At 34.3% G+C, this 17,753-nt stretch overlaps 1 protein-coding gene across 2 annotated transcripts in view; it reads right to left on the reverse strand.

Annotated features, from left to right (window-relative positions):
• LOC132751974 (F-box/LRR-repeat protein 4-like) overlaps window positions 1-17,507 on the reverse strand; it is a 34,007-nt gene extending 16,500 nt beyond the window's left edge. Inside the window, exons 1-11 of one of the 2 annotated variants that reach the window (XM_060742208.1) lie at window positions 17,384-17,507; window positions 15,586-15,808; window positions 14,068-14,158; window positions 12,707-12,836; window positions 11,356-11,454; window positions 10,610-10,743; window positions 9,014-9,318; window positions 6,694-6,764; window positions 3,315-3,384; window positions 2,670-2,776; window positions 103-212 (exon numbers count right to left, since the gene is read on the reverse strand). In XM_060742208.1, coding sequence (XP_060598191.1) covers window positions 103-212; window positions 2,670-2,776; window positions 3,315-3,384; window positions 6,694-6,764; window positions 9,014-9,318; window positions 10,610-10,743; window positions 11,356-11,454; window positions 12,707-12,836; window positions 14,068-14,158; window positions 15,586-15,807 — 1,339 coding nt within the window. In that variant the 5' untranslated portion in view covers window position 15,808; window positions 17,384-17,507. Of the gene's footprint in view, window positions 1-102; window positions 213-2,669; window positions 2,777-3,314; window positions 3,385-6,693; window positions 6,765-9,013; window positions 9,319-10,609; window positions 10,744-11,355; window positions 11,455-12,706; window positions 12,837-14,067; window positions 14,159-15,585; window positions 15,809-16,671; window positions 16,792-17,383 lie in introns of those variants that run through there. The other variant, XM_060742209.1, reaches the window with a different exon arrangement.
• Window positions 17,508-17,753: the final 246 nt, after the last annotated feature.

Below are 17,753 nucleotides of genomic sequence, written 5' to 3' on the forward strand. Positions count from 1 at the left end.
TCTTATAATAAAATAAATCATTCCTGATAAATTTTTAGCTTTAAATATATCTAAACATTCTGAAAAAATTCAATTTCATCTACATTTAAGTTGAAAACTGACCTTTCAAATTCGGACAACTTTGAGATATCTCATGTATAGAAATCTGTGTCACAAAACTGCATGAGGATAGATAAAGATCTTGTAAATTTTGACCGCATGCTTTGATATATCTGAAAATATAAAAAATTAAGTAATATTAACATTTTACAAACAAAATTAAAGTGAATTGGTCAATAATGGAAGATCTGTAATACAATTATTTAATTATTTTGATGGTATTTAGTATCAGACAGGACAACAAACCATGGAAGAATTATAATAACATTCAATGTATTGCATTTCCATCGTTACAAAAAAGGTACTAATACGTCCACTGATTCCACTGATCATCACATGCAAAAATTAATGTTTAACACAAAGTTTTTTTTCCATGTTTCTATAACAAAACAGTATTTCCATGATTTGTCAGTAGGAAAATGTTTAAATAACAACATTTCCATGGTCTTCCAAACAGAAAGACCTTTTTGAAACAGTATTTAAATGGTCTTGCTATCAGAAAAATCTTTAAAAAAGATTTCTCATGGTCTTACAGACTTTAAAAACAACATTTACATTGTCTTACCTACAAAACACAATATTTACATGGTCTTACCTACAAAAAGAGCCCTCAGAAACAATATTTCCATGGTCTTACCTAAAAAAGAGCCCTCAGAAATAATATTTTCATTGTCTTACCTACAAAAAAGAGCCATAAAATACAATATTTCCATGGTCTTATCTACAAAAAGAGCCCTCAGAAATAATATTTCCATGGTCTTAACTACAATAAAAGCCCTCAGAAACAATATTTCCATGGTCTTACCAACAAAGAGCCCTCAGAAACAATATTTCCATGGTCTTATCAGGCCCGTCGTCACGATTTTGTGATTGGTGCGGCCAATTTGATTGGTTTTAGGTAGAATGTAGGGGGGTACGGGGGCATGCTCCCCCGGAAATTTTTTTATTCTAGGATGCCCTCAGGGGCGTTTTCCCGTATATTTGGCACAGTTTACAGCCTGCCGCTAGTACATGTTATAGTAATTTGTCAACGATTTTTTTACAGATTTAATTAAGTGCGTCGTAAGTTTCAAGGGTCGCATGACGGACGGACAGGTGTACATAAAAGATGAATACATGTAATTGATATTTGGCAAATGAAAAATAAACAATAACTGATGTTATTATAATTCTTTAGATGCATTTTTATCTGATGCTTATAAATAAACAAATAAAAGAAATATTACAGTACGTGGATTATTGTTTAGCATAAATCACACAATGGTATAAGCTTAAATAACAATCGATCACATGATGAAAGAATAGTACATAACGAGTCAACAATAGCCACTTTTTGTTTAGAGTAACTTGTATTTTGTTAACAATAATCTTACACAACACAGTCTCATTTTATGTAAATTTTCCAAAAACACATCGCCGTCGTTCTCTGGTAGTAATGAACTCATCGGCAATTACACGTAAGTTGAGTGGATCTGTCCAGTTAACACCATTAGATTGTTCAAACGTACTTGAGACATTGTCGATCTCAGGTATGTCTTAATTCTTCTGAACGCCGAGAATGTCCTTTCGCTGGTAGCATTAGTAGCAGGCATAACTAACAAAATCTTTAACAACACAACGACCGCAGAGAACAGTGCTCGTTCTAGCACCGTCTGTTCTGACGCAAATTTCAAAATATTCTATATTCTATTTACTGATTTGTCAAAATGTGAACGTAGCAGCTGAAGCTGCGCATCTAACATGTCTCGGTTAATATCGTTACCACAGAACCAAGTTCTCTAGTGGACTCGGTCTTCAAAGGTTGTGTGGCCTTTATAAGTAAATTCTCCACGTACGTTTGAAGTACGCGATATCCCGGTTGGTCAAATATATCTTTAACACTGGCGATGGCAAGATCAATTGCTTCAAAGTACTTAGGCAGGAGCACGTCCTGCACTGTAACGGGGTGGTAGCCAACATCGTGCCCCATCTCGAATCGTGTGGGCGCCCTTCTCTTCCACGGAACATTTGGATCGTTAACACAGACGCGATCACTCTCACATTGAAGTTTATTCCATAAAGAATCAAAACTGTTGTCTGATCTCATGTCTATCAAACTATTTAGAGTCCGCTCTGCTAGCCGCTGGCCCTCGGATGCAGACAATGAAACTTGCTGAGGTTGTCTGTCAATGCTAGGATGTCGTGTGCGAGCATTACACCGAAAAATTACTCGAACTTGACTTCGTAGAACCCCTACATATACATGGTCAATTAATTGTGTCCAGTTGTTTCTTCGCGTCATGTTTGTATATTATATATATACCGCGCATTGCATAAGGAGCTAGTTAAGTGCCAAATTGCTAATCAGCGATGTGTTGTTTGTTGTTTTTTTTACACTCATTTTTGGCCAAAATATTGGTCCGGCCAAGACCGGACCGGCCGGACCATCGACGACGGCCTTGCTTATTTACAAAAAGTCATCAGAAACAATATTTACATGGTCTTACCTACAAAAAGAGCCCTCAGAAACAATATTTCCATGGTCTTACCTACAAAAAGAGTCCTCAGAAACAATATTTCCATGGTCTTACCTACAAAAAGAGTCCTCAGAAACAATATTTCCATGGCACCAGGACAGGTTAAGTCTCTGAAGAAACCTACTTCTATTATGAAGACTTTCTAATGCAATGTCATTTACCTGAAAAATGTATACATGTAAATATTTTTATTACACCTATGTGTAATAAATAATTCCTTCTTTCCTCCTGTCTATCCATTGTAAAAGTGAGTTTACAATTATTTTAAAGTAAAGTACTGTATTAAAACTACTTAACAATTTAGATAAAGATACTAAATGAGCTGTCCAGCGTTCTTGACTATTCTCAATGCTTGATAGTAAAACAAAAGCCTTGATAATGTACAATTCTCTAAGTTAGAAAAGGACCATAATTCTGTCAAAATCCATGTTATAATTACAGATCATGGATATTATGCTCTCAAATTAGTGTGTGAAGTTTCAACCTAATTCCTTCAGTAGTTTTGTAGATCCCAACTTGCACACAAAAACTTAACCAAATTTTGACGCCAACACCTGGGCTCTTTCTATTTTTCGACTAGTCCATCTAAAAAGTAACAACTATGACAATAGCATATTATTTGTAACCTTCCAATTCTTAGTAAAATAGTTTTCATTTAAAGTCAATATTATTATAGACTAACTCATATTCTGTACAAACCTGAGGCCAGTGAGGTTGTAAGTTCAATTCTGTGTACTGCAGTGAGTCGTAGCTATGTTTGTATAATAATCTGTAAACAATAAAAACACAAATTATTGATTTGAGAACCCATGCACCCCCCCCCCCCTCCGAGGTGCAACCTCGTTTGACCACAGGACTAAAACTTCAACGATTTTGGTAGAGGTCCACTAGACAATGTTTCATACCAAATATCTAAGCTTTAACAATATCAATAAATGCCCAGAGCATAATACTATAAATATGTTAAAGGGACTTCACTGAGTTTTTTTTTGACATGACGGGACTGGAAATAAATTTTTGAGATTAATGTTCCATTTGATGTCAGTCATGACTAATAACTTGTGTGTAAAATTTCAGATCATTCCTTCACACCATTTTACAGATTGTGAAAAATGACCTACGTTTTTCATTCAAATCGGGCAAAAAAAGCAAAAATTACAGTTTTCTTATTTATATCTGAGTTCATTTTTGTATATTTCTGAATTACTTTTTGCATATCTTTCTCTTTTGAGTGCTCCTGCTGATCTTTGTGAGAAATTTTGATTTTATGTTTTTTAGGTTTTTGGACCTCAGTGGAGTTCCTTTAATATATACATGTACTAGCTGTACACACTGTGTTCAAGAATACACAATCCCTTTTTTACGGGAAGGATTATGTATCCGCTCTTGGGAGACGAAAGACACTCATTATTTTAGTTGTGGCCACTAATTTGTTATTCATGTATTTCCTATATAATATTAGTAAACATCTCAACATGCACTCTGTCACATACATCATGGAAAATTCTTAAAATGTTTCCTTTTTTTAACAAGAGCGATCAGTGATCACATGTGTCTCATATGATAGCCAATTACATGTTGCAGCTATTGTGCAGCAGGAGACAAAAAAATATTGCCAGGGCAAAACACATTTTTTTTTTAATTCAAAGTAAAATCACTCTGCTAAAAATCATTCAACCAAAAAACTCATGTAATATAAGCAAATACATGAGCTACAGATCAATCCTGTAAAGTTTCACTGAAATTGCTTCAGTGGTATAAGAGAAGTAGTCTGAATAAACTTTAGAAATAACAAGAGCGATCAGTGATCACATGTGTCGCCTCATGATGGCCAATTTCATGTTGGGACAAGTTTTGTGACAGACGGACAGACAGACGAACAGTGCACAACTAGACTTGGTACTGATCATTCCTGAAAAGTTTGGATGAAATTGCACCATTAGTTTATGAGGAGTAGTCCGGACAAGCTTTTGTGTATCTGGCAACACACAGAAAAAAACACCTTTTTTATCAAAGGGCAATAACTCGGCCAAAAATCATTCAACTGGAAAACCCATGCAATATGCGCAAGGACTTGAGCTACAGATCAATCCTGTAAAGTTTCATTGAAATTGCATTAGTGGTATAAGAGAAGTAGTCCTGAAATTGCATTAGTGGTATAAGAGAAGTAGTCCGGACAAACTTTAAAAATAACAAGAGGGCCATGATGGCCCTGAGGTCGCTCACCTGTATATAGCCCCCCCCCCCCCGGCCCAATTTTTACCCAAGGGCTTTTATTTGTTTATTTGAACAGACTTGGTAGACACCCATAAGAAGATGTTTCATGCAAAACATCTAAGTTCTAGCTCATTGGGTTTTTTAAAAGAAGATTTTTTAATTTTTTACTATACACATATAGTTAAAAACAATGACACCCCTCGGGCAGGGCCAGTTTTGACCCCTGGGCTTTTATTTGAACAAACTTTGTAGATATTTACTTAAAGATGTTTCATGCTTAATATCTAAACTCTAGTTATTTGGGTTTTTTCAAAGAAGATTTTTAAGTTTTTGCTATGTATATAAGGAAAATCAATGACCCCCGGGGCGGGGCCAGTTTTGACCCCAGGGCTTTTATTTGAACATACTTGGTAGACACCCATTAGAACATGTCTCATGCTAAATATCTTAGCTCTAGCTCTTTGGGTTCTTTAAAAGAAGATTTTATAAGTTTTTACTATATGCATATAAGGAAAATCAATGACCCCCTGGGGCGGGGCCAATTTTGACCCCAGGGCTTTTATTTGAACAAACTTGGTAGACATTCACTAGAAGATGTTTCATGCCAAATATCTAAGCTCTAGCTCTTACGATTCTTTTAAAGAAGATTTTTTAAGTTTTTACTATATGCATATAGGGAAAATCAATGACCCCCGGGGCAGGGCCAATTTTGACCCCAGGGCTTTTATTTGAACAAACTTGGTAGACATTCACTAGAAGATGTTTCATGCCAAATATCTTAGCTCTAGCTCTTTGGGTTCTTTAAAAGAAGATTTTTTAAGTTTTTACTTTATGCATATAGGGAAAATCAATGACCCCCTGGAGTGGGGCCAATTTGGACCCCAGGGCTTTTATTTGAACAAACTTGGTAGACATTCACTAGAAGATGTTTCATGCCAAATATCTAAGCTCTAGCTCTTACAGTTCTTTAAAAGAAGATTTTTTAAGTTTTTACTATATGCATATAGGGAAAATCAATGACCCCCCGGGGCGGGACCAATTTTGACCCCAGGGCTTTTATTTGAACAAACTTGGTAGACACTCATTAGAAGATGTTTCATGCCAAATATCTAAGCTCTAGCTCTTAGGGTTGTTTAAAAGAAGATATTTAAAGATTTTTCTTTCGGTTGCCATGGCAACCAGAGTTCTGCATGGAATTAAATTCTTTGAACAATTTTTAAAGGTGACCACCAAAGGAACATTCCTGTGAAGTTTGGATGAAATTGGCTCAGTGGTTTATGAGGAGATGTCATTTAAAGCAAAAGTTTACGGACGACGGACGGACGACAGACGGACGGACGCCGGACGAAAAGCGATCACAAAAGCTCACCCTGAGCTAAAAATTATTAAAGGGCCATAACTCTGACAAAAATCATTGAACCGGAAAATGCTGACAATATGCACAACTAGACTTGGTACTGATCATTCCTGTAAAGTTTGGATGAAATTGCACCAGTAGTTTATGAGGAGTAGTCCGGACAAGTTTTGGAAAGACGGACAGACAGACGACGGAGAAGTGATCCCTATATGTCGCCACTACTCCGTAGAGGCCACACAAAAATCATTAAAGGGCCATATCAATGAACCGGAAATTACTTAATGCTGACAATATGCGCAACTAGACTAGGTATTGATCATTCCTATAAAGTTTGGATGAAATTGCACCAGTAGTTTCTGAGGAGTAATCTGGACAAGTTTTGTGACTGACGAACAGATGGACAGACAGAGAACGGAGAAGTGATCCCTATATGTCGCGACTCCTCTGTAGAGACAACACAAAAATGCACCCGGACAATACAAAATATTTCTATTTTTAACTTACTTTGAACTTCTAGCCACTCTGCATAGTGATAACACATCTAGAAAACTCAAGATTACCTGAATAACCTCTTCCTGGAATATATAAAAATTAACATTAATGTATCAATTATAAGTAAGAAGCTAAAAGTAAGGTAAAGACCCTCCCCTGTACTCAGAAGCAAGATTAATACCCCCTCTCTTATTCAGAAGTAAGGTAAATATCTGCCCTCCCCCATTCAGAAGTCAGGTTACAAAAATACCCAACCCCCTATTCAGAAGTAAGGTAAATACCCATCCCCCTATTCAGAAGGAAGGTAAATACCCATCCCCCTATTCAGAAGTAAGGTTAATACCCTCCCCATATTCAGAAGGAAGGTAAATACACTCCCCCTATTCAGAAGGAAGGTAAATACCCTGCCCCTATTCAGAAGTAAGGTAAATACCCATCCTCCTATTCAGAAGGAAGGTAAATACCCTCCCCCTATTCAAAAGTAAGGTAAATACACTCCCCTTTTCAGAAGGAAGGTAAATACCCTGCCCCTATTCAGAAGTAAGGTAAATACCCATCCCCCTATTCAGAAGGAAGGTAAATACCCTCCCCCTATTCAGAAGTAAGGTTAATACCCTCCCCCTATTCAGAAGTAAGGTAAATACCCTCCCCCTATTCAGAAGTAAGGTAAATACCTTCAAATCTCCATCACGCCCAAGAAGAGACTTATTTCACAGATATTTTACTGTCATTGCATCACATCAAAATACATGTAGGCAAATGCAATGTTTTACTGCACAAAAATTGTGACCAGAAATCTGGATATAATACATGTACATCACAACAAATATTGCATTAAATATGCAGAATGTCTCAATCTTTTTTTCCCCAGGATTTTGGGAACATGACCCATACCCATGGAATTGGGAATTTCAGCGATGTTTTGTTAAAAATTGGGAAATTATGCATGATTTAAATTTTGTAGTGGTTAAAGAATCACCATCTAGGATGGCATCTTCAAATGTTTTAGAATTTATTATTAAATATTTATATTTTGTGACTTTCAATTGGGAATTTTTTTCTGTGAATTGGGAAAATAACATACTATTTTCAATTTGAAATAGACAGAATATCTGCTATACAATAAGCAAAAAAAAAATCCCTGTGTCTCTTAGTTGGTCTAAAATCACTTATATAATAACATAGTTCCTATTTGATTTAATAAGCATGAGTCAGATGCCTATAGTAAAGTACAGTAAACAATTTGCATCAAGTAAACAACTTGTTTGGCAATTCAAAATTATCAGATTGTGAATTGGTATTGGTAGAAAAACATGAAAAACAAACCCATTTCTATGTCTAGTCATAAAAAAACATCAAATAAACAAGTCCAAAACATTCTGTTTACAAAAGAGTCTTATGACAATTGGTTTTAAACGTTTCCAAGTAACCATTTTCTGTAAATTACTTGAGAATTCAAAACATATTTCATCTCATAATTAGACTGCATGAAATTGGACTTAAAGGTCACTTTAAGACACAAAAAGCAAATTTTACCTTTGTTTGTTTGTTTGATTGGGTTTTACATCACACCGACACAGTATAGCTTTATTGGTGGAGGAAGACCTCAGGTACCCTTCCATGCATTATTTCAGGCATGATCGGGTACCTGAGTAGAACCACCAACGTTCCATAAGCTAGCTGGATAACTTCCTCATATGAAAGAATTCAAAGTCCCTTTCGGGATTCATTTCCACAGCGGTGAGGGGCAAGTGGTTAACTTTACCTTTATCTTTCACATTAAAGGGACTCCACTGAGATTTCTTTGACATGATGTGACTGGAAATATGTTTAGATATATTTGTACCATTTGATGTAGGTCTGGACCAATAACTTGAATGCAAAATATCAGACCATACCCTCATTCTGTTTTTCCACAAAAATCATTTTAATTTTACCAAATGGCCCAAAATGAAAAAAGCATTTAAACGCTTTAAACTCAAATGAAGCTAAGAATGACAAAAATACTCCAACCCCTCCACCCCAGCCACTACAAAAAAAGTGATTTGTAAAGAAATTAAATTCTATAAGTTATAAGGTATTGTAACACGGATAAAGGCATTATAGCAGAAATCAAAAGGTGTAATTACGCGGAAAAAAAGGTGTAGTTCCCAAATAAACGCGTAATAATGCAAATAAAGGTATAGTATTGCAAAACGAATGACATAATGCGAATTAAGTCATCATAACATGAAATAAAAGGCTTAAATAAGCAAAACAAAAGGTGAAATATGCAAATTATGGAGTAGGATAAAATCTGATTATTTGACACTTTAAACAAAGCAATACTCACTGGTAATAAATCAAAGAATCCATTGTCAGATTCTGGTTCAAACTCCTCACTTATCTGTTGATTCACTTCTCCATGTGATATCATTTCCCCCAGTACATTCACTTCCCCAAGTTCGTAACATTCACTTCCTTTTTCTAATTTATTGTTACTGAAGATCTCTAATGTTTTTGATTTCCCTTGACTGGATCCCTCTTGACTTGTTGAGACTTCAGATCTGGGCGGGGAACCAGATTTTGAACCGATATTTAAATTTTCGAATTGCGTCATTGCCATGGAGACCTGTGTCATGTGATCCCCTTCTTTATCTGTGAAAATGAAATGCGTTGTAAATAAAAACAAGAGGGCCATGATAGCCCTGAAATCGCTCACCAATATAAAGGCCCCTGGGCCAAGGCCAATTTTAAACCAGGAGCTTTTATTTGAACAAACTTGGAAGACACCCATTTGAAGATGTTTCGTGATAAATATCTAAGCTCTAGCTCTTTGGGGTTTTTACAAGATTTTTTAAGTTTTTACTATATACATAGGGAAAAACAATGACCCCCCCCTGGGATGGGCCAGTTTTGACCCCAGGGCTTTTATTTGAACAAACTTGGTAGACACTCAATAGAAGATATTTCATGCTTAGTATCTAAACTCAAGCTCTTTGGGTTTTCTTTAAAATATTTTTTTTAAAGTTTTACTATACACATATAAGGAAAATCAATGACCCCTGGGGTGGGGCCAATTTTAACCCAAGAGCCCTTATTTGAACAAACTTGGTAGACACCCATTAGAAGATGTTTCATGCTAAATATCTTAGCTCTAGCTCTTTGGGGTTTTTCAAAGCAGATTTTTTAAGATTATACTATATACATAAAGGGAAAAACAATGACTCCCCTGGGACGGGGCCAATTTTTACCCCAGGGCTTTTATTTGAACAAACTTGGTAGACACCCACTACAAGATGTTTCATGCTTTATATCAAAGCTCTAGCTATTTTGGTTTTTTAAAAGAAGATTTTTTAAGTGAAATGCATTGAATATTTTGAAACTTTCACATATAATTATCCAAAATTGAATACTGATGCTTGCACACAACACTGAAAGTTTTATCATTAATCATTTGAACACCAACTCTCCACACATAAATGACAGCATACTCAACACTTTACCCGACTTTAACCAACCTTGCCTTGAAGATGTATCACCTTTAAAACTTGCATTTTTCTTTACATGTTAACTCAACTTTTAGCAAATAAAGCTTTTTATCACATACATACCTGTGCCGATTTAGCTACTCCATAAAAATGATATTGCACAGCGGTGCATATATTTTGAAAAGGCATCATTTGCATTATATAAACATAGCATTAAGACACACTAAATGTTAGAATTATACTATAATGATTCTTTTTCACTTTAAATGGTCTTTATTTTTGAATTGTGATAATTAGAATATTAAATTTGTGTAATTTATTTAACTCCTTCAATAAAATAAAATAATATTATGCTTGCCAGAGGCTCGCATAATATAATTCTATTCAACTTGTTCAATAAATTCATTATTAAACTTACACTCATTCAATATCCTGTAATAATATTTAAAAAAATTTACCAGACACCAAACACCGGGAATAAACCATTGTTTTTTCTTCTTCTTCTTCTTGAGATATTGTCCCATACAACACAACATAGTCGAGCTCTGTGTAATAATGTACCAGTTTATGACACAACTCCAGTCGAATCAAGCTATAAATAGTAACATCTCGCTATAAATAGTAACATATCACTATAAATAGTAACAAATGGCTATAAATAGTAACATATCATTGTAAATAGTAACATATCGCTATAAATAGTAACATGTTGCTATAAATAGTAACATATTGCTTTAAATAGTAACATATCGCTATAAATAGTAACATATCGTCACATGATAATTAAACCTATATAAACCTATAAATATCTTAGAATCTAAAAGAATATCAGGGAAATTGATTAAAGCCCTTTGATATCACTATGGTAACTATATAACAAAGCCTTATTGTTAGGAGATGGAGGAAAATCTATTTTTAGCTTAGGTGACCATGACCCTGTCAATGTGCAAAGAACAACTTGGCCATTGTATGCAACATAAAAATAAGCACAGCATAAAAAATACAGACCCATTGAATGTATGCATGATCAATAAATACTTAACAAAGGAAAATAAGTATTTGCAAAGTAAGTATTCAAATAAAATTTCTACATATTTTAATAACGTTGGTGAATTGTTTTTCTAGATATACTTAATTTTCTGTGAATTAAGCCACATATCTCATTTTAGCGTTAAAGAAATTATAGTTGTTGTACAAGACTTACTCTGTGGGAAATGGAGATTTTTCAAGTGATGGGCAGAACATTCTGGAAGTTGGCCCAGCTAAAGTTGGTTCCCCTTCCCATAAAGTCTTCCAGCGTGTTCTGTAAATATCCAATGCATAAACAATGAAATAAAGCCAATTGGACATAAAGCAAATTCACAATGACATATACCTAACTAATTCACAATGAAATATAGTTACCTCACAATTAAATATAGTTAACTCACAATGAAATACAGTTACCTCACAACTAAATATAACTAACTCTCATTGAAATACAGTTACCTCACAATTAAATATAGCTAACTAACATTGAAATATAGCTTACTCACAATGAAATATAGCTAATTTATAATGAAATCTAGTTACCTCACAATGAAACATGAAATACAGCTAACTCACGATGAAATTCAGCAAACTCATATAATGAAATATAGCAACCTCACAATAAAATGTAGTTACCTCACAATGAAATGTAGTAACCTCACAATGAAATACAGCAAACTCACAATGAAATATAGTAAACTCACAATGAAATATAGCTTACTTATAATGAAATATAGAAAACTCAAAATGAAATGAAGTTACTTCACAATGAAATACAGCAAACTCATTATGAAATATAGTAAACTCACTATGAAGTGTATTAACTCACAATGAAATGCAGCAAACTCATAATGAAATATAGCTAACTCATAATGAAAAACAGCAAACTCACAATGAAATATAGCTAACTCACAATGAAATACAGCTAACTCACAATGAAATATAGCTTACTCACAATGGAACACAGCTTACTCAAAATGAAATATAGCTTACTCACAATGGAACACAGCTAACTCACAATGAAATATAGCTTACTCACAATGAAATATAGCTAACTCACAATAAAATATAGCTAACTCACAATGAAATACAGCTTACTCACAATGGAATACACCTTACTCAAAATGAAATATAGCTCACTCAAAAAGAAATATAGCTTACTCACAATGGAATACAGCTAACTCACAATGAAATATAGGTAACTGAGTAACTCACAATGAAATATAGCTAGCTCACAATGAAATACAGGTACAGTGTAACTCACAATGAAATATTGATTACAAAAATTAAACATATAGTTCACTCACAATGAAATACAGGTAACTCACTATGAAATATTGATTACAAAAAAATAAAACATATAACATAATTATAGTTCACTCACAATGAGATACAGCTAATTCACAATGAAATATAGCTCGCTCACAATGAGATATAACTAGCTATCAATGAAATATTGCAAACTGACAATGAAATATAGCCCACTTACAATGAGATATTAGTATCTAACCATAGTGTTAACTTACAGACTATGTCCTGTGTCAACATCGGTGTCCTCAGATCGTTCACAAGCTAAAATTTTCACAACACAGCCTGGGTTGTAGGTTTCATATATCTCTAGCTTTAGAGGATAAATTTTTCTTTGGAATGACAACTCTGTATGAAAAAAAAAGATACCTCTATATGAAGAAAACAGAACAATTTGTATAAGGTGAGTACTTAGTTAGTTCATGCAGTGCTTAAAAGAGAAACCACACAAGAATGTTGTCCAACAAAAATGAAACTGTTGCATATTCATTTAGATAAAGCCAGTTCTTTGATGGCAGTGGGGTCAAATTATAACAGTAATGAATACTTAGGGACCATGCTCCCTAGCACTTGTGTAATTCTACATTTAACAAGACCTTTCTGTGGACAGTGAGCTGCACATTTCTCAGTCCTCGATTGTAAATAAAAGCAAAATCATAATTTTTAAAAAATCAGCCCTTTTGAAATGGCATTCTTTTACAACTTATGTATACCAAGTTCGATGTAAACAGCTAAAATTGTTTCTGAGAAAATGAACCTGAACAAAAAGGTTAACCTACTTACACCAACTCAAATGAGAGTCAACTCAAATGAGAGTTATAACACTTGTACTTTTCGCAGAAAAAAAGTGGAGCTAAAAATAGTAAATCTAATAAGTACATACCAATGCAATAAAAATTTTAAAACATCAGCAGTTCTTAAAAACATTAAAAAAAATTTTTGATGAAAAATGTGAATTAGCACTTAAAAGATATACTATGCTCAAATTTGATTTTTGAAAATATTGATAATTGCTACGCATTCTCTTTGTATGTATAAAATAAACATCTTTCGACTTCATTTAAAGTACATGTAGTTGTGTTATGTTTTGAACTCTAAACACTATAGATGGTCTCAATATGAATATATAGTGTCTTTAAAAAAAAACTGGCAGTTTTTATAAGAAAAGACCAATTTTACTAAGTGACCCATAATATGCATTGTTCATTCATTCTTTTTATTCAAATATCAAACATATTCAGTAAAAATATCATGGATTTCAAAACATTTCTAAGATAAAAGTACTTTTACCCAAAGATGAGCATGGTATATCTATAAGCACTAGTTAGAACAAATGAGCCGTGTCATGACAAAACCAACATAGTGCGTTTGCGACCAGCATGGATCCAGACCAGGCTGCGCATCCGCCAGTCTAATCAGGATCCATGCTGTTCGCTTACAGACCCTATAACAAGTAAAGAAACTGCTAGCGAACAGCATGTATCCTGATCAGACTGTGCGGAAGCGCAGGCTGGTCTGGATCCATGCTGGTCGCAAACCCATTATGTTGGTTTTGTCATGACATGGCTCAAATAAATACCTATATAATCTTGACTACAGAATGATGGTGGTGTTCTCTTGAATGACTTTATACTAGATGGTACTATGTCCCACCATGGACCATACGTTCTCTGTAAAATAAAATCACTCAAACTTCATTTTATGCATTTGAAAGTCATTTCAAAGTAGTATATTTATAATTATAGTCATGTTTCTTAGGGATGGCATAAATTAAGACGAGAAGTCTTGGCTGTAGATTATGTTAATTGCATTAGTAAAGGCAAACATAGAAGTCTAAAATTGTGACTGATACAAGATGAACGTTTTGTTTGTTCGCCCACAAACACAATACAAGTAATATTGGTGCCAAAACAGGAAAGATGATTTTGGCTAACCTCAGACGTTACAAACTTCAAAGCAACACCAAGGGTCAAGACCACCTCACTCCCTGGAGCTAAGAGATGCGTAGACTCCAGTTATTTGAATCCATTTTAAGTCGCCTCTTACAATCATGCAGGGATAAACAGTGACTGCAATTCTTACATCTCAACCATTAAAGGCAACCCCTCAACCACAAGGGGTGAAGATGCGAGACTATTGTATTTGCATATAACAAGACAAATGTGACAGAAGAAATTAAACCAGAGGCTATCAGTCTGAATTGCATAGTGAAAAATTTCAACTTGTGAGTAAATTTAGAGACACTTTTCTTTTTGCACAAATTAAGCATAAGTACAGGAATATGACAAATTTAATAGGATAAATGGGATACTAGAGGCAGCCTTTCTGTCTGAGTAAGAAATGTGCCAATGAAAACAACCGTTTTGTCCTAGCCACAAGGGGGATATTTTAATTGACAGGTTGAAAATACAACTGATTTTAACAGCATTTCAAACAAATGATATGAATTGCCAATCTGTTAAAGGGACTCCACTGAGGTTTTTTGAGATAACGGGACTGGAAATATTTTTTGAGGTTTTTACTCCATTTGATGTAGATCTATACTAATAACATGTGTACAAAATTTCAGATCATTAGCTTGCTCCAGTAATCCAGAATAGTTATTATAATAGTGAAAAATGACCAAAAATTGAAAAGCGTTTAAACGCTTTTCACTCAGATCGGACTGAAATAGCATGCAATGTATTTCTTGTATATTTCTTAACAATATTTTATTTACATTTCTGTTTTAAATGCTCATGTTTAACTATGTGAAAAATTAAAATTTAATGTTTTTAGGCTTATAAACCTTAGTGGAGTAACTGTTCCTTTAATAATGAACACCCTAAAAGACTCAGTTTTCTAAACAAGACATCTGTAGAAGTGTTTAGTGGAAAAAATTAATATGTACATTATATAAATATATCAATCCAGGGCGGGCAAAATCTGATTTTGACATAATTGTCAGTTTTTAATTGAAGCATTAATTTGCTCTCTTGTCTGTATAATATTATAAGCTAAATTCTTGAAAATTTCCACTTGTCTGTACAGGCTGTGGGACATCCTGGGCAAAATGGGACAATTGATTTTGCCGCCCGTGAATAAATTCCCTACTTACAAAAACGCAGGCCTGTGTGAAGTCACCATATGATGGGTAGATGTTTCCCCGGCCAGCTAGGTTACTTGCTGTATAAGATATGCTGGTCTCACTCCCATACTGCGAGCTAAAGTCTGTCACTTCAAGTGCATTGAATATAACAACATCCTTTTCGTTCCCCCCTGATTTAACATACTCGCCAACAGGATCCTTTTTCTCCTTCTTAAAAATTCGGCTGAACATTCTGAAAACATCAAGGAAATCTATGTTATCTAAAATATTCTAGAAATATGTAATTATTTAAAGCTACATTAAATAAATTTCATAAAAACAGAAATAGCGACATTTCATTAATACATTGGGTTTCATATCGACTCCAGATCTTATTATGGTGTCAAGACAACCAAAATGAGTTTTATAAGCATACATATCTGCGACCTCATTGTGGCGAAATCGGAAGTACAATTTCTGTTTGCATAAGAAACTCCGCCTTCGGATTATCCGTACATCAATATTAAATCAACAAACATGGCGATAAGTAGCAGTCCTAATATAACGGTATATTTCCGCATTGTAACGGATGTTTTCATACAAATTTAATATTTTTATGAGATGATTACTCTTTCCTGAACGCCATGCCAAGTGCACCGTGAAGCTAAAACGGTTAAAGTGTGTTTGCACATGAAAATCTCATATTTGCTGTGTTCTGTATAGCAACTATAACACTGTGACGTAGCACATACACGAACTGATTATAGTCTTCATTTGCATGTTAAAATTCGTATACGAACTTTAGTGTTACCGTGGGGTTTTCCGTTTATAATCCTAATTTATGAACAATGTTTGACGAGATTTACAACAATACTGTTAAAAAGGTTAATGAAACTGTATAATGCTTGGTTTTTAGGCCGACTGTAAAATATTTTTTACATATTTATTTAATGCAACTTTAACTACATAATATATTTACTGGTAACTTAGTCCAGCTAATTTAAGACTTGTCAAATAGACATCAAGATAATTTTTCCAAAAGTGTAACATAATATTAAAAAGTTTGACGGTAGAAGAAAAAGAAATCTGTAAAATGGGTCAAATTACTGTATTTACCCCAAATTTATCTAGCAACTGGTGTCTGGTATCGTCACCCAAGAACAATTTATTATAAGTCTTTTGGAATTGGAATAACATTTAAGTCATGTCCAAGCCTCAAACTGAGTGTTTGACACAAACAATAGTCTGTCTATTGTATCCTGCATAACACTTATCCTGAACCTGTTTTAACTCTTTGTCCCTCGCAGCCTGTCCTATATTCTCCACTATGACTGTGGCAGCCTCATAATAATTTCAAACTGCAAGACTGTCCTATTTTACAAACTGATATTACCTAGATGTCTGTCTGGCGGGCATATATAATAAAACGCTGTTATGCACACAGGTTGTTGAGCTTGTTCTCCCCCAAAGTAGGTGTAACTATTTGTACACTGCATTGGAAGAATAGGGAGAGCTTTGTACTCACACAGGGGTTAAAGCAATTTGTTTATTCTTTTGCATGCAAATTCGTATCTACCGCGTTTTAAACTTTGGGAGAGAAATGTCATGGGAGGTGGATTGGTTTGGAGGGAAATTGTCAGGGACATGAATTGGTAAGGAGAAGAATAGTCTGGAAATCTTCTAGTCCACTTATATAAAGTGTGAGAAAAAATCTTAGAAGCAACAAGGGAAAATAATTTGTATGCAACTTTATTTAACAAGAACTAAACAAGCATGCCATTATTTATTATGCAGTGTCTATCAACTGATCAATATAAACAATGTTTACCTTTTTCGAAGGTTCTTGACCCGGAAACGAATCTACTTTGACAGCCGTAACATTCAGGTCTGAGTTTCGAATTTACAAACAAAGAAAAATACACTTAAAACTTATTTGAATATTATTTTAAGTGTTAATTATTGAAATAATCCCACTCATAGCTTAAGATAGAGTTATAAGTAAAATAATAAATTTTAAAGCATTATACTATAATACGCGAAAGCTAGCTTTACATCTAAAGTGAAAGTAGAAATTAATACGAGCATCCTACTTAGTGACCTCTCTAATTTTAACCGATAACGCATTTTTTACGAGAGGAGGTTTAAAGATAGCCTAGTAAACGTTAAATACTAGGTCTATAGATGCACAACTAACATTG

Source organism: Ruditapes philippinarum, unplaced genomic scaffold (genome assembly GCF_026571515.1).
Source record: "Ruditapes philippinarum isolate M1 unplaced genomic scaffold, ASM2657151v2 ctg1029_1_1_1_1, whole genome shotgun sequence".
Lineage (NCBI taxonomy): Eukaryota > Metazoa > Mollusca > Bivalvia > Venerida > Veneridae > Ruditapes > Ruditapes philippinarum.